The sequence below is a fragment of the Gambusia affinis genome, linkage group LG14, assembly GCF_019740435.1.
Source record: "Gambusia affinis linkage group LG14, SWU_Gaff_1.0, whole genome shotgun sequence".
Classification (NCBI taxonomy): Eukaryota; Metazoa; Chordata; class Actinopteri; order Cyprinodontiformes; family Poeciliidae; genus Gambusia; species Gambusia affinis.
In genome coordinates this window covers 510062-530769 of record NC_057881.1, presented here as the reverse complement: position 1 = coordinate 530769, position 20708 = coordinate 510062, and the positions used below count along the sequence as shown (strand labels likewise).

The following is a 20708-nucleotide window of genomic DNA, read 5'->3' as shown; positions in this document are numbered from 1 at the left end:
GCGCTTCCTGCTGACCGATCCAAACCAGGCCGTGATACTGGGAACACGCCTCACCAGCAGGGAGCTCTGGGACTGTTTTCACGTTTATTACAGGGAAACAAAATAACATCCACAAAACAAGAGCAGCTCAGAAACTTAACATGACTGATGAACAAACGTAGAAAACAGTTAAATGAATTTAGTTCCATACCAGGAGAAACAGCAGCAGGAGGAACACTGGAAAAACTGGAAAACATTTTCATTTAATTCAAGATTTCCTGTAGAAAACACAAACCAGATTCACCGAGGTTATCCAGAGAAAACAGAGCGAAGCAAAGGCCGTCTCCATGGAGACACATGGTCGCCATAACGATGCATCATTCAGCGGCGCTTCATCAACACAACCAGAGGTTTTACTCATCAGCTGGTCGTTGGTGTCGTCACCCGTCTCTATGGCAACCAGAGCTGGAACATTTCCTTCAGAAGGAGAACCAGAACTTGCAGCGCTGCTGTTAGAGGTCCGATCCGGTTCGGTCCATCCTGAGATCCTTCCTGAGGTAGCTAATTGGCTGTTTCTGGCTGGAACCAGAACCAGAACCAGCTGTGGTTCACTAAATGTTCCTGAGATGTCCAGATGTTGGAAACTCCTGGATGTTCCTGGAAACCGATGAGCCGAGCCGGAAGCCTGACCCGATTCTGATTCCGACCCAGGAGCAGAAAGTTCTGGATCAACTCTTAACCACTGGATGAGTCTGATGTCTGCCTGCGGCGCCCTGCAGACAGCGCCCCCTGCTGTCCAGCAGAGGGACGCTCACTGGAGGAGGCTTCACAAAAGCAGGATCAAAACTGAAGCTTTTTGGAAAGATCAGATTCCTGAATGATGCCGGTGACTCTGATATTCCCACAGAGACGTTCCGGTTTTCAACTTATAACACTAACGCCGCGGCAACGGGGCCGGATTGAGAAGGAACCTGGGCTGGAGCCAGTTTGGTGCCCTGCTCAAAAATCAACTTCAGAAATACTAAAAATACTAAACATACTAAAACAATAAAATACTAAAACACTAAAATACTAAAACAATAAAATACTAAAACAATAAAATAAGGCATTTTACTTATTAATATGTGAGCAGCATCAGCAGGATCACATGTGGGAGGGCTCCATGTTTGAAGTATCAGAATCATTAATAAAAATGTGAGCCAATGAGAAACATGCATTCATTACAAAAAAATTCTAGTGTTTGGGGCGTCAAATTGCGCTGCCCTGGGCGACTACCACTGTAAGGCCTATGGAAAGGAAACTGCTGAAGCAGAACAGGAAGCTGTGGTCAGGAATGAAACGCCCCGGCCCCGCCCAGTCGGCCAATGGCCCCGCCCACTCCGTGGGTAGCCCCGCCCAGTCCCCTAGCCATGGCGCGGCGCCGGTCGGTGTAGAAATGCGCAGCGTGGCAGGCCATGCGCTGGTTGAGCAGCGGGGCAGCCGGCGCTTTGTCCTGGATGGGGAGGGCCCTGAAGGCCACGTCGGAGTCGGGCAGGTCGTGTGGGTCGCGGTCCAGCGGCAGCGTGGGGTGGAAGCGGCAGTAGTAGAGCGTTTTGAGCAGCAGCCCCAGCAGGTAGCAGAGCGGCAGGGCGAGCAGCAGCGCCGCGCCGTACGCCGCCGTCTGGACCGGGTCTCTGTAGCTCCACCAGGTGGCGAGGAGGACGGCCACGTCGGCCGTGACAAAGGTGTGGTAGACGAGGCTGCGGCCCAGCGTCCGGCCCTCAGCCACGTTGAACCAACTGAAGTACCAGATGAGGCCCACGGTGGCGCGGTACAGCCACTCGCCGCCGGCGCTGTCCATGAAGCCGGTTTGCTGCCGCCAGGCCCACAGAACCAGCGCTGGCCACAGCAGCAGGAAGTGGAGGGCGATGAAGCCGGGCAGGACGGAGGAGAAGAGGGCGAGGGCGGCGACCCGCGGGCCAATCAGCAGCAGGTTCCACAGGAAGTAGACGATGGAGGAACCCCAGCGCTGCTCAGCCTTGTCTGGCAGGAAGGAGCGCAGAGAGCGATGGTAGTCCACCACCATCCAGGCCACGGAGGCGACGGAGGCCGCCACGCTCACAACTACACACACACACACACACACACACACACACACACACACACACACACACACACACACACACACAGCACTGTAAATCAGAGTCAATATGATTTAACTTCGGTTCTGCTCACAGTCCGGTGAATGTTTGGCTTCTTAGTGAATCACATTAACTTGAATCAGATAAATTAAGTGGATTTAACTTATTATTTTACAGTTATACTGAGTGTTTGATTTAAATCAATGGGACCCTTTGAGGTAAAAACACTAAAAATTAACTTGGTTAATTTGAAATAAGGTGCAAGGTTTATGACAGTCAGGACTGACCAGCCAGGTATCCCATAATGCATTGTTCCATCAGCAGCAGCAGCTAATTAAACACTTTAATTTATCATAAAAATCCGCTTATAGATGTTTAATCTTTGTAAACTTCATCAGTTCATCAGAAACAAGTGATCAGCTGCTGTTTGGTTTTTACACACATCAAACTGAACGGAGTCGTTTATGAACTTTAACTTTTATTATTTTTAGGCCTGTCGACATAAACAATAAATCAATTAATGCGGTAAATTAAAACTATCAACATCATTTTAATTATCGTCTCTTCCAGCCTTTTTCTCTTTCTGTTGATGACACTGAATGAAAAAAGGTTCAACTCCGCTGCTCTCCACTGACCCTCCCTTCCTCATTTCCTCAGTGTAATGTCCAGTTCACACTACACCATCTTAGAGCTGTCGGCCGATTGTCGGCCCATTTTCAAAACCTGAGAGATCACACATTAGCCGACAGAAATCCTAGGTAGAACGGTTCCATCGGGTTCCATCGGGTTCCATCGGGTTCCATCGGGTTCCATCGGGCCGTGTGGTGTCCAACAATGGGCACAAAATAATGGCTACAAGTCCAGTGAAGTCATTTTAAAACCAGGCATTAATCAATGCTTTACTACAATCTACCTGCAGTGCATGTGTCTCTAGTGTCAGCGTAACGTCCTGACTGAATGAAAATCATTAGAACCTTTTTATGTCACGTTAACGAAGAACAGCTGAAAAGTTACCGGGTTCATCAACTGGTACCAATTTGGCTCCAACTCCTCCCCTCATCATTTCTATATTCTTTACACCAAATGTTTTATAAACATTAATGTTGTTTCCACATATCATCTCCAATGTCCGCTGGACTTCGGGTTGCTCCGTGTCAGCTGTTTGGGATTCCCCTCTGTAATTTCCCCTCAGAAAGCAGGAGGAGAATCCGGCTTTCTGATTGGCTACCTGTCACATTCAACAGGCTGCGTTAAGCTCCCAGTGGGAAAACCCTGATTTAGATCGGAGCGCACAACGATCTACCGTAACACACCACACACTACAGGATGATCGGTTATGAAACCACAAGAGACAATCTGAGAACATCAACGTTCTCAGATTGTCTTAAGGGGAAAATGTAGGAGTGAACTAACGTGTAGTGTGAACTATTGCATCAGGTAGTCGATGTTCCATCTTCTCTATTTAAATCTAATGATTACTGAAGGACAATATGGTTTACAGACTTCATAATCTGAACTCTTTTGGTTGAATCCAGTATTTATTTACACTTTGGTGTTTTTATTCATTTTTGTTAATGGAGACTGAGAATCCATTTTATTTTTGGATGTTTATTTTATCAGTTCCAGTGTTAAATGTTCTTTTGAAAATAAAGTGTATCTATCTTTGGTTGGAAATCACATGAATTATGATGTCATTTCCATTAAATCAGTGTAAAAAGGTCTTCAAACAATATTATTGTCTATCGCAATAATTTTTGAGACAATTAATCGTTGTTATGGTGACAGTCCTACTTATTTTACTGAAAAACTGAGCAAACTATCACTGTTGCCCACTTCCTGTCACAGTTTGAGGAGAGAAACAGATAAAAAGCCAGAAACTGTTTCAATCAGGTCATTTTCTTCTTCTTAATAATAATAATGATAATCTTTATAATAACCAGGTTTGTCCCATTGGGATCAATAGATGTGGCCAGAACTGGTGCTTATATATTAATATCAGTCGTTTCAAGTTAAAATGTGTCTTCAGAAAGTTTTGGTTATCAGCACAAACGTAATGTTTTTATTCTGATGTTTATTAAAATCCCGGGTGTACTTACTTTAGAATAAGTTTTTGGTTGGTTATTCACTTAATTAGTTAATTGATGTCAGTGTGGGACCTGGCTGTCCTCAGTCTACCAGCCTGTAACTTGTTTTGGCTGAACGAGGAATAAAGCAACAACCAACTGGATTCTTGACTTCTGGTATTTTTGGAACTGTGTGCATCAAGTGACTATTTGAGTTGAATTGACCTTTTGCTTTAATCACCTTGAAGTTTTAAGTTTTTTATTTTTGAATTTGAGTTCTGGACAAATATTCACTACAAAACAGCTGGTTTTGTTTACTGGGAGGTTCTGGGAAAACTGGGACTCACACTGGACGGTCCTGGCCCGGTTGGTGCGCAGCATGACGTAGACCATCAGGACGAGCTGGGGGGCGCTCTCACAGAACGTCTCGATCAGACGGAGCATGCTCAGATCGTGCGTCAGGTAGACGGCGTACTCTGACCCCGCCTCCTTCCTCCACCACACCCTGAAGCCCTGACGGATGGCCGACACGTGTCTGCAGGGGAGAGGGTCCGACCGGTCAGAACCACACCCAAACACCACCCACCTGCCTGCTGACGACCGCTCAGAGATACAACCTGACCGGAGGAGGAGGAAGATATTATAATTATTATTATCATCATCATCATCATCATAACTTATTATTGTGATGGTAATAATAAATTACTAGTGTTATGATAATAATAACTAGTTATTGTTATGGTAATAAGAAAGGCGCTCTGACGTCATCCCCACTGTGAGACATGGTGAGGGTAGTATCATGCTGAGGAGAAGCTTGTAGGTAACGTCAGAACAGACCTGATTAGGAAGCTGCAGAGCAGCAGGAAGTGTCAGGGTGTTACTAAAAGGGTTCGGAAACAGAACCAGGACCAGTACCTGCAAAGGAAGCCCAGCTGGAGAACATGCAACAGACAGAACAGCTTGGCTCGGTTCCCGCAGAACACGCTCCCTGGCCCTGCGGTCTGCTCGTTGAACTCCGGCAGCTCCCGGTCGTACTGGAACCAGAACCAGCTGAACATTTGGACTACGACAGAGGACAGAACCATGAGGCCGACCAGCACCCCGAACCAGAACAAGTCCCCCCGGCAGTAGAACTCCTTGGCCAGCCACAGGTCGGAGCCCCAGTCCAGCAGGAAGGTGCAAACTCCGATCACCGAGAAGGCGAAGTCGATCCAGGAGTACCTGGAGGCAGTTCTGCTCTCCATCTGGACCAGGCGGTTCGTAGAACCGGGGGCAGACCTGTTGCAGCGAGGCTAGCAGCAGCCCGGCTAACATCGGACCGTTACCGGAAGGAGCATCTCCGGCGTCCCTGCGGGAGAACCACAAACTTCCCACAACTTCCTCATTGCCGGGAGAAGTCGGAACCTGTCGGGGGAAGAAGTTGGGAGGAACCTGTCCGTTTCAGAAGTTCGACCAGAACTTGGAAGATATTTCTTCGTAATGATCTCAACCGTTAGTAGCTCCGCCCCGCTCGATCAGTCCGGGACACAACCGTGATCACTTTAAACCACACCTCTGCATTGTCCCTAAACTTCTACAGATTATGTCAATATTTTCACATAATTATTGAAATAAAACAACATTGAGATGATTTTCTGCTTGATTTGGATTTCAGTATACTTATATTTCATTAGCTGGAGTTTCTGTCCTTTTTCTATCTGGTTCTTGTTGGTTTTTCACTAAATTTGATTCTAGCTTTAGTTCAGATTTGATCTCAGTTCTGTTCTGGTTTTATCACAAATTTCTTCTTCTGTTATAAATTCTTTATTGTGTTCTCAATCTGATATCATTCTTGTTTAACTTTTTTTTTAATCAGAAGGTCGCGTGTTCAAATCTCATCAGGGTCACCAATGTGGAAGTCAGCAGAAAATGACAAAAATATAATTTGACTCTTGTTTTATCCGAACCAAAAATAGAATGAAGTAAAATCGTTGGTGTCTTCTCTTCTCACCTCCTCCGCTTCACAATAAGAGCATACATTCGGGTGTGAAATATATGCATTGTATACACCACAATCTTTTAATTTTAAAATGAAATGTGGAGTTTTGTTTTGCTAGTTTTTACTCTGGTTTTATTCTGACCTTATTTATCTGATTTTACTGGGTTGCACTAGCTACATTTGTTCTTGCTGTATACTTTTAAAATTATTATTATTTTTCTTTTGTTCCTATTTTATTCTGGTTCCATATATCCATGTAACAGATCAGAAAATAATCTTGATAATCCAGCAGCTGGATAAACTCTCCAGCTGCTTCCTAGGCCAGATGTTATCTGGATCTCCCTTGGGTTTCCTGGCTCCTCCTGCTGAATTTATTGAAATTTTACTCTGTTTCAGTCTGAATTTATTCAGATTTTGTTCTGGTTGTAAAGCTATGACTGTAGCAGGTGAACATCAACTTGGGAAGGTTCAAAGGTCTTCTCCAAACCATCTGAAGTCCATCATCCTGCAGGTCTCAGATGGCTCTGTAAAGGCAAAAGTTCATGAGAGGACAGCTAGAAAAGAACAATAGAGCGGTGGGACATTCAGAGAGCTTTCAATGTTATTTTTCTATTTCTTAGTATTGATTAAGTATTTAATTGAATTTATTGATTGATTACTTGTTTTTTGCACCACAACATCTGTTCCTGGTTGCTAAACCTTTGTTTAAGCCCCGCCTCTCGTCCTCTAGCAGCCAATCAGATCAGAGGTCCTCCGCGTCGCGCGCCCTCCTGTTGTTCTCTTTCTTTCTGCAGCTCTCAGGTTAGCTTACAGGTTCGGAAACATGTCCCGGGTCTACATCGGTCGGCTGAGCTACAGAGCCAGGGAGAAGGACGTGGAGAGGTTCTTCAAGGGTTATGGGAAGATTCTAGAAGTGGACCTGAAAAATGGGTAAGGAACCGAGCCGAACGAGGGCTCGGGCCTGGATGGCGTGGACGGGCCTGAGGTGCTAATGCTAGTTAGCATATTTAAGACAAAGAACCTGCGCTTTTTGGGTCACCTGGAAATCATTAAAGTCTCTTTAATGTCACATTTGCTTCATGTTGGTGCTAAGCTGGCGCGTCTGACCGCGCTGCGGGCCGAAGGGGCCGAAGGGGCCGTACACGCTGCTGCGTGGCTCGGTAGCCGCAGCTAGGCTAATGTTAGACGTGGCAGAGGAGAGGGAACCGTTAAACCGAACCGGTCCAGTTAAAAGTATTATTAACACCAGTTCTATTATAGTTGGATAAATGAGAAAACCGGAACCGGGAACAATTAGCAAAATAACAACAGCCATCTTTATCTACAAAAACTATTTATTTACATTTAATTTTCCTTTGGTATCAATAAAGTATTTCTGAATGCGATTGTAAATATAAATATATTTATATCTTCATAGAATCAGAGGGAAATAAAAAGGAAATTAGCTTTAAAATTATGTTTTATAATCCTTATTCAACAGGGAGCACTGAAATGAATAATTTTATAATCACTCATGTGAAATAATATAATTCTGCTTTTAAAATATCTATATTTGATCATGAATTTAAGAAAAGAGCAATGAATGGGTACATTCTTTATAACTGGGCTGCTCATGTCCAGTCCTCCTACCATCCTGCAACTTTCAGAAGCATCCTAACCCCACCGGACCGGATCAGCTCTGAACAGAGCTGCTAAGGAGCCACTCATTTGATTCAGGTGTGTTGGAGCAGGGATGCGTTTAAAAGCTGCAGGATGGTAGGTAGGAGGACTGGACTTGAGCACCCCTGTCTTATAACATTGGCAGGTTATTGATAACAGTGCTAAAATCAAATAAATAAAAAAAATAACTTTATAAGACTAAATGTCATTAATGTGTTTAGGGCTAGTGTTTAATATGTTGGTTATTTTAATAACTATAGGGTCTGGTCTAACAGAAATGTTATTTGTCACAAAGAGCCTAAAACTTTACTTTTTCTGATTTGTTTGCTTAAGTGCGTATTTCTTTGTTTTTCATTGATGAAATGTTAATTCTTCAGGATGTGTAAATGTTCTTGTTCCTGTGCAGCTACGGCTTTGTAGAGTTCGATGACCCTCGTGATGCAGACGATGCCGTGTACGACCTGAACGGCAAAGAGCTGTGTGGGGAGAGGGTCATCGTGGAGCACACCAAGGGGCCGCGGCGGGACGGGGGCTACACCGGGGGCCGCAGTGAGTCTCCTCACCGCCGTTCGCGCTCATCATGATGATCTGATCAGAATGGGACAAAAGCTGAGGCTGGTTCTTGGTGGCTGATGTCTCTTTATTAATATTCTGGTTTGATCTGTTTGGTCTGGAGGGAGCCTCTCAGAGCTGGGGGGTCATGGCTGAGTGGCGTAACCTTTGACCTCTCAACTCCAGATTAAAGCATCTAGCTGGCTTAGAAATGGAGTTAAACAGCAAAGTTCTGCGGCTAAAGATCATTTTAGTCATTGATTATTCTGATGATTAATCTTATTAAAAATGATCAGTTACTTAAAATACTAAAATTAAGTTAATAAACAATCCAGTTTCTTTTTTAGATAAGAAAATAAACATTTTATTTCCTAAAATGCACTAAAAGCGTTCCTCTAGAAAAGTAGAATTAATGAAAAATCCTTCAAACATGAGAGGCGCTGCAGCCTTTTTTTCATCTGTTTAGCCTCCTGACCTCTGACCTGGAGCTGGAACCAGTCTCGGGATCATCCAGGTGAGCCTCCTCACCTGGATGATAACAGGAAGTCTCTCTCCCCCCCCAGCTGTTTGAGGTTCTGGAGATTTTCTGTCATCAGATCCACCAACTACTGAGCAAAGTCCAGATGGAAGCTTAATAGTAAAATGATGATGATGTGAATATGGGAATGGCTTAATGACATGAATAATAATGCTAAATGAAATGTTGTGTAATATTTGCTAAATATGATGTGATAAATTTCTTGCTGTTTATTGAGTTTGATTCATTTCAAATGACTGTGAATTTAAAGGTAAAGATTTAACAAAGAACCTCAATGTTTTAATTGAAAGAGTCCTTTGCTGACTGCCTGCCCTATTGCTGGCCATGGTGTCCCCCTTTCCAAGAGGTTGGTTTGACCATTCTGGGCCCCTGGGCAGACCAAAAAAGGGAGCCATTGTGAATGAAGACCGCTTTTCCCATTAGGCCCAGGCCGGGTGGTGAGGATGCCATGGGGTTAGGAGCAGATGTGGGTCGGCTCTCATAGGTGCCTAAAAAACCAACATGTTTTCTACCAGTTGATGTTGTTACATAGGCTAGCTATGTTTTTCTGATTAAAACAGGACCAGAGTTTAGCCTGTGCAGTTAACTTTAACTTGATTTTAGACATTTAGGGACTTTTAGGATTGAATTGTTTAAAGTCTTTTCTCCTTTTTCTTTTCCCCTGTTTCTTTTTCCCACCTGCTTATTGATATGTTAGCGTGTAGCTTAGGCTGATTGCTGGCAGTGCGTTCCCTTCTCCTGCTCACTGCGCCCTGTGTGTGCTTGTTGCCTTGAAAGGTGGCTATGGGCGCTGGGGAGGCAGGGACAGGTACGGCCCACCTGTCCGCACCGATTACCGCCTCATAGTGGAGAATCTGTCCAGCCGCTGCAGCTGGCAGGACCTGAAGGTGGGAGCCCCGCCCCCGATCCGTCCGGTAGCCCCGCCCACACGGTGACATCACCGCTTCCTGTCTCCTCCCAGGACTACATGAGGCAGGCTGGCGAGGTGACGTACGCCGACACCCACAAAGGTCGTAAGAACGAGGGCGTGATCGAGTTCCGGCAGTACTCGGACATGAAGCGGGCCCTGGAGAAGCTGGACGGAACCGAGGTCAACGGCAGGAAGATCCGGCTCATCGAGGACCGGCCCGGCGCCCGCCGCCGCCGCTCGTACTCCCGCAGCCGCTCCAGGTGAGGCGCGGCGTCCGACCCGGGTCGGAGGTCACGCACCCGGCTGGAAGGTCGTTGACGCTCCGCTATGGTTCTACAGGTCCCGGTCCAGGAGCCGCCGGTCCCACAAGAGCCGCAGCCGCAGCGATAGCAGCAGCCGGTCCCGGTCCCGGTCCCGCTCCAGGTGAGAACCAGAACCAGAACCAGGAATTTCTCCTGCTGTTCCTCTAAATCAGGGGTCTCAAACTCAATTTCCCTGGGGGCCGATGGAGGTAGAGTCTGGGTGAGGCTGGGCCGCATCGGGTTTTCCACAAGAAAAGCTCTTACAAAAACATTCCAATGTTATCAAATGTCTTTATTTTTATTTTTTAAACACAAAATAAGATGAAAAAATAAAAAATTAACAATTCATAAGAAAAAAAAATTAATCAGTAATAAATAAATTAAATATAATAATAACACAGCAGCTATAGAAGACTAGATAAATGTAATTATTATAATTCAGATTCAAATGGCTGTATTAACAGTTCTTTAACCTTTAACTTTCTGAACATGAATGGAACATTGAACATAAACTGTTATGAATATAACAGTTTATAAACTGTTTCTTCTGCCTACTTCATACAGCGAGAGGTCTGGCAGCGTTTCCTCTCGCATAGCCGAGCCACATTTGGCTTAAGGGAGGAGGCAGTTGAGACCCTAAGTAGAGCTTGAAGATGCTCGTCAGTAAGTCTGGACCTGTACTTGGACTTATTGAAGTTCAAGGTAGAGAAGAGCTTTTCGCACAAGTATGTGCTCCCAAAAAGACACATGGTCCGCTTGAACATTCGGGAAAGCTCAGGGAAGCTGGGTGGCAATTCTCTCAAAAATTGCCCAAGCTTGTCTGCTTTTCCACTCACCTCCCTGAACTTGGCTTTGAGTTCAGAGTGGCACTGCGGGTCAATGAGCTCCATTTGAAGCACTGTGATTGGTAAGTTAGTTCAGCTCCGCACACAACACTGAAAAGTGCCAATCATATCAAACTCGCGGGCAGTGTTGGTATAGTTACTTTGAAAAAGTAACTTTAATCGGACTACTGATTACTCCTTGAAAAAGTAACTTAGTTAGATTACTGACTACTTGATTTGGAAAGTAACTAAGTTACACTAAAAGTAACTTTTTAGTTACTTTCAGCAGCTGCTAACAACAACGCTCCGCCTCCTGTGAAAATCACATTGAGCTTTGCCAATACTTTTTTGTAAGCTATTTTATAATGGTAACATCAACAATGTGTCTCCACTGATAAGGTTGAACTGAAGAGGAGATTGTAGAAAAATAAAAAACGTGAGTAGTTTGTGTGGTCCACTGTTGTCTGGAAAACTCTAAGAAGGATTTTAAAGCCCCCCCCTCCCCCCCAGCCTCCAGGTTCTGCGTTACGGCCCTGCGTTTGGTGTCACTGATCTCCTCCTGCAGCTCACAGCTCAGATGGCTGCACAGATTTGACACTTATCTTAGTATTAATAATTAGAATTAAGTTGCCATTATAATTATTGGAAACTACGGACACGCGTTCATTGTGGCTGTTTTCACGTTATTAAGCTGTTTAAATTAGTCTCGATATTTGTAGTTTTCTGGGCATAGCCTTGGCTCGGCGTCATTCAGAGGTAATACATTAACTTGACATTAATAAAGACACAGCGGGACGGATCATCTGAGAAATGATGAACAGGAGAGACTGACTAAAACTACCTTAATGACGGACAAATTCTGGGATTTATTGAGTCTCTGCTTATTTCCAAGCCCAAATGAATAACTTCACGTTCAAAAACGAGCCCAAAAAGCGCAACCCGACACTCATTAAATCGGCAAGCGACTTTAAAAAATGAAGCCCAAAGCCGTTTATAATAATCAGACTTGGCGGCAGAATCTCAAAATAGTTCCAGTTTTTCCACCAACAAAATGCGCATCTCCCTCCATTGTTTACATTTCTGTCGCATAGAGACGTCGGTCACTCGACAAGACGAGTAGAGGAAATACAATTAAATAACAAAAGAAGATAGTAACGCAAAAATGATTTTGATAAGTAACTGTAGTCTGACTACTGGATTTGAAATAGCAACGCGTTAGATTACTCGTTACGGAAAAAAGTGGTCCGACATCAGTAACGCATTACAAATTAACGCGTTACTGACATCACTGCTCGCGGGCCACACTAACATTAAACTTTCATATTAAGGTGGGGGCCACAAACTATCGTCCCGAGGGCCGCAGTTGGCCCGCGGGCCGCGAGTCTGAGACCCCTGCTCTAAATGTTCCAGTTTGGCTCAGATTGGATTGTTGCTCCATTAATGGACAGTAAAATAAAAAAAAATGTAAATTTGACATCAATAAGAAATGTTAGTATGAAGTAGAAAAGCTTTGAAACCAGGAGACAGTTTTCATTATTGATTATAGAAAATCTAACGGTTTATTCCCTCACTAAAGTAAATATTTCTGGTGACGGATGGAGCTGATTTACTCCAAGCACCTTGGTGTCTCTGCAGAGCCGCTTCCCGCAGCCGCAGCCGCAGCAAGAAGAACAAGAGCAAGAGCAAGAAGGACGAAGAAGAGCGCAACGGCGCCGCCAAGGACGACGAGCGCAGCCGTAGCCGCAGCCCCAGGAGCAAAAAGAGCAAGAAGGACGGCAAGTCTGCCAAGAAGGACGAGTCCCGGTCCCGCTCCAGGTCCGCCTCCCGGTCCAGGTCCCGCTCCAGATCCCGCTCCAGGTCCCGCTCCAGGTCCGGCTCCAAGGACCGGCCCAGGAAGTCCGGCTCCCAGGACGGCGAGCCGGCCAAGAGCGACGTAGAGGCGGCGGACGCCGAGCGGCCGTCCCGCTCCCCGGAGGAAGCCAGAGCCGGGTCCAAGTCCAAGTCCCGGTCCGCGTCTCCGGCCAAAGCCGGCTCCAGGTCCCGCTCCGCCTCCCGCTCCGAGTCCCGCTCCAAGTCCCGGTCCCGTTCCCGCTCCTAGTCCCGGACTCCTGGTGACCTCTGACCCCCGGCTCGTATTTACATTCCCTCTGACCCCCGACCCCGCCGCGTCCGGTTTTTGATAAGTAGAGCAGCAGGCACTCGGACCGACCCGTCAGCGCCGCCTCGTTTCCCTCTGATCCGTGTATTTTCCACTAGTTGTTTGTAAAATTCCAGGATGGATCCGAGTTCTTTGATGCTCCGCGTCTCTTTGTGTTTTTTTAATCCAGTAGAAGCAAATCGCCGGGAATCAGATTCCCAATCCTTTGTTTCACATTAAACCGTCTGTTCTGAGCCGCTGCCCTCCGACTGCTTTGTTCAAGAGACAGGAAGTCTCCCTTTCAGAGTAAAAGTCTGTAAACGATGCATGGTTTCCTCTTTAGCAGGAAACATGCATTATTATTATTGTGAAATGAAAACAGGAAACTTGGTCAGTTTAGTCAGAATATTTCACACAGTAAATGATTTTATTTGATGTTTAATGTTCTGATGGTTGAAACATTTCAGGTGAAATTAAAGAATAACAGAAGTTTCCACTACAGTGATGATTTATGATTTGCAGCAGCAGTAATGTCTGTAATCTGAAAGTGTTGATAATCTGAAGAACGATGCTGAATGATTCATCAGATTAGACATAAAGTTTAATCCAATGTGGATTAAACTTTATCAGCTTCACATCCCCAGTAATCCTGGAAATTTCCAGGTTTATTCCTGGATGTTTTGGTTCTGTTGCTTTTAAACGTTTCAACTTGCTGATAAAGCAGAAAACCAACCGAAACTTCCCATCATCCTCTCTGCTCCCCTGACCGGAATAACAGCTGAGCTCACACTAATGAGGTCCAGGGGCCCGACGTTGTGCGACCCGCCCGACGTCGCCTTTTATAAATCCTGATCTTTTGACCATTTTATCCAGCTACATTTTAAATCACATCCAGTAAAATAAACACCAGAAAAGTGATTTACAGCGCCCCCTCTGGTGCAGAAGGTTATCCTGAGGTTAAAGGTTACCATGGTAACCTTTATGACTCAAAAGCCAGCTTCCCTAAACTCAGGTTGAACAGGTTAGCCTGGTTTAGCTAACCTGGAGCTGAGCAGTAAACTCATCAAGGTGTTTGTGGGCCTGTTCAGGTAAAGCAGCTGAGGACCAATCAGAATGAAGCAGGAAACTGACCAATTGGATAAATCCAGAGTGGATCCTGGAAAACCGATCCAGATTTATTCATTTTATTCAATAATTTTACATGTTTATTCTCTGCTGCAACCTGCTGATCCTTCCAGCCTCTGATTGGACGGTTAGAACCGTCTGTCCAATCAGAGTGAAGGCGGGATCAACAACCTTTCTCTGCTCTTAATCTGTACATTTAATCTTCATCTGGTTCTTCCCTGAACTTCATGCTGAATCTTTCCAGCTCATTATTTCATTCAAACCAGCAGACGTCCAGGTCCGGTCCGTTCAGACGATTGTTGCTAGGTGGAGCCGGGTCCGTCTCTCTGGTCCTGTAGGACATGCAGGAAGGCGACCCGTCTGGACCGGTTCTGATCCAAGCTGCGGCCTCCATGGAGGACCTTCACCAATCAGAGCGCGCTCCTCAGTCGTCGTCCTCAGAGGACGAGCGCGTGGTGCCGCCGCTGTCGTCATGGTAACAGCGGCCCAGAAGGCACAGCTCCTCCAGTGCCTCCTGGTAGTCCGCCATCTCAGGCCCCTGGGACAGGAAGCTGGGGGCCCGGCGGCGCACGTCGAAAGTGGTGGCGGCGCGCTGCAGCTCAGATAGAAACGGGTGCAGGGCGGTCCCGGACTGCAGCGACGTCAGGATGGGGACGGACGAGACCGCCGGCGCTGCAGAGGACAGACGGTTCAGACACGGAGACGGCGTCCACACCGACGAAGGAACGGGACACTCACCGCCTGCAGGGGACGCCCCGCCTCGCATGAAGCCCTGGGCGTCCAGCGCCGGGCTGAAGATCTGAGGGAAGGGCGGAGTCAGTTTACTGGAGGCGGAGACCAGCTGCAGCGCCCTGCGGAGGAAGACCGATGATGAAGACTACGGCTAGTTACAACAGAACACCAGCAGGGGGCAGCAGGAGACTCACAGAGGAGCTGAGGGGTAGAAGGAGGAAACGTAGGCGGACAGGACGTCCTCCCCGCTGAGGAGGCCATGCAGAGGAGACGGTGGTTCAATTCCTGGAGAGAGGCAGCTGGAGGAGAAACGACAGCTGAGTCAGAGACGCTGGAGACCAGAGTTAATCTGAGTTAATCTGAGTTAATCTGGGTTAGTTAGCATTAATAACATAATTGATCAACAGCTGGAGGTGTTTCTGGATGAAGTTGACAGAAAAACTGAAATAAAAAATCTGAGAATCTGAAAGCTAAAAGTAAAACCGTGACGGTGGCAGAGGAAGACATTAGCTCAGGTGGGAGGTCAGGTGACCACCATGTGACAATCAGACGCAATGTTTAGCTAGTAATTGTCAACATTACTATGTAAAAGGATTAATTAAACAAATATTGAGCTTTACGTTGAAAACCTTCACATGAAGCTCCGTTACCAACTGACGGATCACCAGTTGTCTAATCTGCATCGCTAATGTTCACACGATCACTAATCAATAATCACAAATGTAAACAAACATCTGTGTGTGGAGCTGTTGTCAGTCGGTTGCCATGCCAACTGGTGTTTGGGGCGTGTCCGGCACGGGGAGCCAGAAAACGGAGTGAGTTTTTAGTTCTCTGCATAGTTGTTTATGTTGACAAATGTCAATTCTCTGAGGATGACCTCTGACCTGATGAGCTTCTGGTCCTCGTAGCCTCTGAGCGTGCTCCACTGTCCGTAGCATCGACCCCCTGCCGCCTCGGGGCAAGCAGACAGAGGTTTCCATGGCAATGCGTCAGCACAGGCTCTCAGGGCGTCGGGGAGGGAGCCGCCGGGCATCATGGGAAACGGGACAGCGCCGTAAGCGGCCACAACCTGGGAGGAGCAGCGCCCGGTCACCGACACGCCGGAGGCTTCATCACTCAGATTTTTTATTTCACTCTGATGAGGAGGAGCCTACCTTCCTCCCAGACACGGCCAGCGAATCCGCCACCTGCCACATGGGGGCGCCGTTGTTCCTGAGCCGGTAGGGCACGGTGAGGGCGTCCAGGGCCAGAGCCAAGAGGGCGCTGGAGTGATACCAGAGGGAGGGCTGCAGCAGGACACAAGGTTTGTTTATGTGGACATAATGCAGCAAAAACACTCGAAGCTTTTTCACTTCTAACATGGGAAAATATCCAACAGGTGAAATAATCTGACAGAGGAACTATTAGAAACCAATAATAAAGAATTGAGTGTCAGGATATTTACAGCAGAAATAATAATTAGTATAATCTTGTGTTTTCGCATACATCTGTAAAAGCACCAAGTAACGACAAATGATACAATCATGCATGTGGCGACAGTGTAGAGGAAAAACTCTTCATTCTATTATCCATCCAACTCGTTTCTACTGGAACCAGAACTCCACCAGCTGCTGTGGTTCTGACCCAAACCAACCTGTTCCCCTCCTGGCCTGTGGGGGCGCTGCACCAACAACCACTGAAGGAAACCACACAAAAACCTCTGAAGACACTGAGAGCAACTTCCTTCTTCACCAGATGGAAACAAGATGGAGGCGTCAGATTTTAGTGTTGGAGGATTTCTCTTTAGTCTTTGGCTGAAGACCAGGAGACATTTCTGCTGCTAGCGCTAGGCTAACATGTTAGCTTTGGTAGGATTTACCCAGAATGCCTTGCGCTGTAGTTCACTTCCTGCTTTTGGAGCGGTCTCTGGTCCACTTGGCATTCAGATATGAAACTGAACCAGAGTTCACTTTGGAGGACCAGAGGTCAGAGGTCAATTAGCATTCACACCTCACCAGCCAACCAGACTTTGACTAGGCAAACAGATGGGAGTTGCATTAAAGCGGTTGCATCCGAGTCAGATGGAAAGAACCGGATCAGTTCTCAATAGATCACCTGGACCTTTAGTGGATAAATGAAGGGCCCCTAGGGTGGGGCCCCAAGGGCCGCCAGCGCCGGGCCGGCTCACTCACATCGAAGGACAGCAGAGGGAAGAGTGGTGGGGGCGGCGGCCGCCTGCCCAGCCCCCCCCGCAGCGTCAGCGGGCAGAACAGCGAGCTGTGGGCGGCCATGTTGACGGTGCCCAGCGCGGCATTCAGCAGATGGTACTGGTCCCTGGCTGGAGTCTGGGTCAGAGCAGAACCTGGTTAACACACAGAGCTTCTGACTGGCTCTGATCGGCCAATCAGAGCCACTCACCGAGTCCCGGTGGACAACCGGAGCCACGCCCCACGTCAGGATGCCCCGCCCACCGTAGGAATCCTGCAGCAGCTCCGTAACCTTTGACCCCAGGCCCGCGAACCCGTCCTCCAGGTCACACAAAACCTGGAAACCCTGAGAGACACGAGGCCAGTGAGAAAGACGAGGAGGAGGAAGAGGACGAAGGAGAGGAAGAGGAGGAACCTGCAGGTAATCGCATTCCTCCACGAAGAAGTGCAGCCTGTCCTCCAGCTCGTCCAGCAGCGCCCCCTGCAGGACGGACTCTCCCTGGCCGAAGGTCTCCAGGCGATGAGCCTCGCTGGAAAATCAAGCATCTGATTCAGTTCCATCAGCGGACAGACGGCACATCTGACCATTAATAACTGCTAAATCCAGACATTGACGCTCCCAGTGTTCCCAGTGGTGACACGGTTTACCCGTCATGGTTGAACTGGTGGATGACGGCAACGGAGTGGGGGTGCAGGTGGAGCCGCAGGAAGTCGGACCAGACCGTCACGCTGCCCTCCAGACGGTAGTTCTTCTGGACCCGGGTCAGCTGGTTGTTGAACGAGTCCATGGCCAGCGGACCTGGAGGGGGCGGAGCCAGAGGGGCGGGGCATCAGAGGGGCGGAGTCATTGGTGGAGCATCAGAGGGGCGGAGCCAGAAGGGGTTTGTCTGATCTTACCGGAGCGCTGCAGCTGGGATGCCGAGCAGAACTCTGCCTCAGCCAGGATCTGCCCCTTCTGGAGACAAACACTGGATCAGAACCAGAATCAGACCCAGGTCTGGTACTGGTTCTGATCCAGGTTCTGGTTCTCCAGCACTTACATCCAGCCTCTCCAGATCCTCCAGGAAGCAGTTCTTCTCCGGCTGGCTGTGTTTGTGCACGGTGACGCTCCCCGTCCTGACAACGACACGGCAAGCATCAACACAGGAGCCACCGGGGGGCGCTGTGGCCCCCAGGGGGCGCTGTGGTTTTTACCAAGTAGCAGCTGCCACTGCAGCTCCTCCAGGGTCGTACAGACTCCCTTCCTGCCGCAACGTCCGGAGACTTCCTGTGGAGACAGACAGACGGGTCGGGCCGGGCTCCTGGCTCTGGATGAGCAAAACCAGAGCACAGCGTACCTTTAAGGTCCATGGCGATGAGCCGGGGCGTGTAGGTGACGCTGCCGCCTGGAGTTTGTCCTTCCCGGAACACGGAGTCGCTCTGGACCTCCGGCGGCGCCGACCCGGGGTCGTAGCACAGAGACGCATCCTGTCAACGAGACGCAGGAACACAAAGGAATATCATACAGAATTATAACGTCTGTAAAAAGTATTCAGACCTTGGATGGTTTTAAAATCAGTCATGAGCAACAAAAAGCACTTTAACATCAAAATGAAAACTCATTTCAGCTCAATGTTGATAAATAAAAATGTAGCAGAAACTAAGCCACGGCTTCCAGTCGGTTTAGTGTTGGCATCCAGCAGGCAGTTTTCCTCCATTCTTCCTGATAAACTGATCCAACTCTGTCAGGCTGGTTGGATCAGCTGTGAACAGGCCTGGGCTTTGACTAGGCCACAGTCCTCCTGTGTCTTGATGATGGATTTATCTGAACTCCAGATGGTCCAGACCAGCAGCAAGAGGAAAATGACCAAGATCCAAGACATAGTGACGTAGACATAGACATGTGATGAAAAGCATGGTGGTGGCAGTGTTATGGTCTGGGCCTGATGGCTGATTGATATGAGGCTCCATCACCACAGGCGGTCCTCCCACACAGGGATCGTGGTTTAACCACAGAAAATAAAATCATACCAACACAACTAAAGTTTTCATAAGTGTCCACCAACAATTATTTCTTTTTCTTCTTCTTTTTCTTCTGAGCAGCTCAGATGAACCCATGGAGTTGCACGCTAAAGGAGCGGCTAGTCCCGTTAGCCGCTCCGTGTTTCCTCACCTGTAAATTCCACCAGTGGGTTCCCACGAAGTTGGAATAATGTCCGAGTTGCAGCGTGATGACTTCCCTGCTGACGCCGGTCATCGTGACGGGATCAACACGCAGGACAGAACCACGGAGACCGCAGAACTCCACGCACGATAAACACGCTGCTGAGCAGACAACTCCGAACGCAGCGGCCGCTTCCTATTGGCTGGAAGGAGGACCGAGGTGAAAGGTGATTGGAGGAGCCGGAGCCTCGTAGTTTGGTTTCACTTCACCGACGATTCACATGAAACTAAAATGATTATTCACGCAACAGAAACAATAACAATGATAAAAGCATCAACAAATAAATAAATAAATCTCAAAAATAAAACAAAATACATTAATAAACGGTTTTAACAAAAGAGCTATAAATAGAATAATATTAAATAAAAATGCGTTGAGTATTTGAAATTAAACATGAGATTTAAACAAAAAAACTATATTAAAACACATCAAGGAAATTACATCAAAGTACCAAAAAATATTTAATTACCAAAATAAACCAATGAAACAACAACTATAAAAAATAATATAAGTAATAAAAAATAAATAAGTAAATAAACATCAAAATATAAACTGAACATAATAATTAACAAATTAATTGTATATTTAAAGAATGAAACAATGAACTTAAAAGAAGTTGAAAATTAAAGAACCAAGTTCAAATTTAATTTTGAAATAAGATCAGTTGAAATATGAAATAGAGTGATTGGAATAAATCACTCTGTTGCTGTTAATAAAGAGACTAAAAATCTTTGGAGAAACCCCAGAATGTCAGAAAACTGAGAAGGGAGATCTAAAGTTATTCCAGGTTCAGATGTTGTGAAAAATAAAAGAATAACATCATTTTGCAGTTTATGCAGAACACGTACTGATAGTGCTAATGGTCTTAGATTAAGCCATCAGAACTGTAATAGTAATTTAATAATTGATTCATGTAACAAACAAGGTCTCTTCCAACCGCAGGCTGGGTCACACACTGCTGTGGGACGGCATCACGTTCCTCTACAGGCGTTTGTCTTCAGTCAGTCGATCACCTGAATGATTGTGACGACTCTCCCATCTTGACCTGGAGTTGGCCTCTGCTGACCCCTGCTGGCTGGGAAAGAGCCTGAAGCCTATTGTAAAGCTAACATGGTATTACCATGTTAGCATTACAATGTTAGCATTACCATGTTAGCATTACAATGTTAGCTTTACAATGTTAGCTTTACGTTGTTAGCATTACCATGTTAGCTTTACAATGTTAACAATGTAAAGCTAACATTGTAAAGCTAACATTGTAATGCTAACATGGTAATGCTAACATTGTAATGCTAACATGGTAATGCTAACATGGTAAAGCTAACATGGTAATGCACCAATCACAGAGCTGCATAATCTGTGTTCTGACAAACTGCCAGTTAGCCACTCCCCTCTGCCAC

The 20708-nt window shown here is 46.7% G+C and overlaps 3 protein-coding genes across 4 annotated transcripts; 1 reads left to right on the top strand and 2 right to left on the bottom strand.

Annotated features, from left to right (window-relative positions):
* Nucleotides 1-223: 223 nt before the first annotated feature.
* Nucleotides 224-5825, bottom strand: xkr8.3 (XK related 8, tandem duplicate 3). 2 transcript variants are annotated; one of them, XM_044138078.1, is made up of 3 exons: nucleotides 5078-5825; nucleotides 4510-4697; nucleotides 224-2082 (listed from the first exon to the last, which is right to left on the bottom strand). In XM_044138078.1, the coding sequence occupies exons 1-3, from the start codon at nucleotides 5404-5406 to the stop codon at nucleotides 1307-1309; spliced, it is 1293 nt and encodes a 430-aa protein (XP_043994013.1). In that variant the 5' UTR covers nucleotides 5407-5825; the 3' UTR covers nucleotides 224-1306. The 2 variants fall into 2 exon arrangements, with proteins under 2 accessions (XP_043994013.1, XP_043994014.1); XM_044138079.1 differs by having other exon boundaries at nucleotides 4510-4779; nucleotides 5078-5236.
* Nucleotides 5826-6877: 1052 nt separating this feature from the next.
* srsf4 (serine and arginine rich splicing factor 4) lies at nucleotides 6878-13316 on the top strand. Its single transcript, XM_044138857.1, has 6 exons — nucleotides 6878-7070; nucleotides 8206-8348; nucleotides 9667-9776; nucleotides 9851-10059; nucleotides 10139-10222; nucleotides 12561-13316. The coding sequence occupies exons 1-6, from the start codon at nucleotides 6964-6966 to the stop codon at nucleotides 13021-13023; spliced, it is 1116 nt and encodes a 371-aa protein (XP_043994792.1). The 5' UTR covers nucleotides 6878-6963; the 3' UTR covers nucleotides 13024-13316.
* A 137-nt stretch (nucleotides 13317-13453) lies between these two features.
* Nucleotides 13454-19479, bottom strand: msto1 (misato mitochondrial distribution and morphology regulator 1). The gene is made up of 14 exons (XM_044138856.1): nucleotides 19258-19479; nucleotides 18443-18572; nucleotides 18300-18372; nucleotides 18146-18221; nucleotides 18003-18060; nucleotides 17754-17904; nucleotides 17521-17635; nucleotides 17317-17451; nucleotides 17091-17243; nucleotides 16074-16205; nucleotides 15804-15988; nucleotides 15114-15218; nucleotides 14926-15038; nucleotides 13454-14859 (listed from the first exon to the last, which is right to left on the bottom strand). Exons 1-14 carry the CDS (start codon nucleotides 19339-19341, stop codon nucleotides 14612-14614), a joined length of 1758 nt encoding a protein of 585 aa, XP_043994791.1. The 5' UTR covers nucleotides 19342-19479; the 3' UTR covers nucleotides 13454-14611.
* Between the last annotated feature and the right edge of the window lie 1229 nt (nucleotides 19480-20708).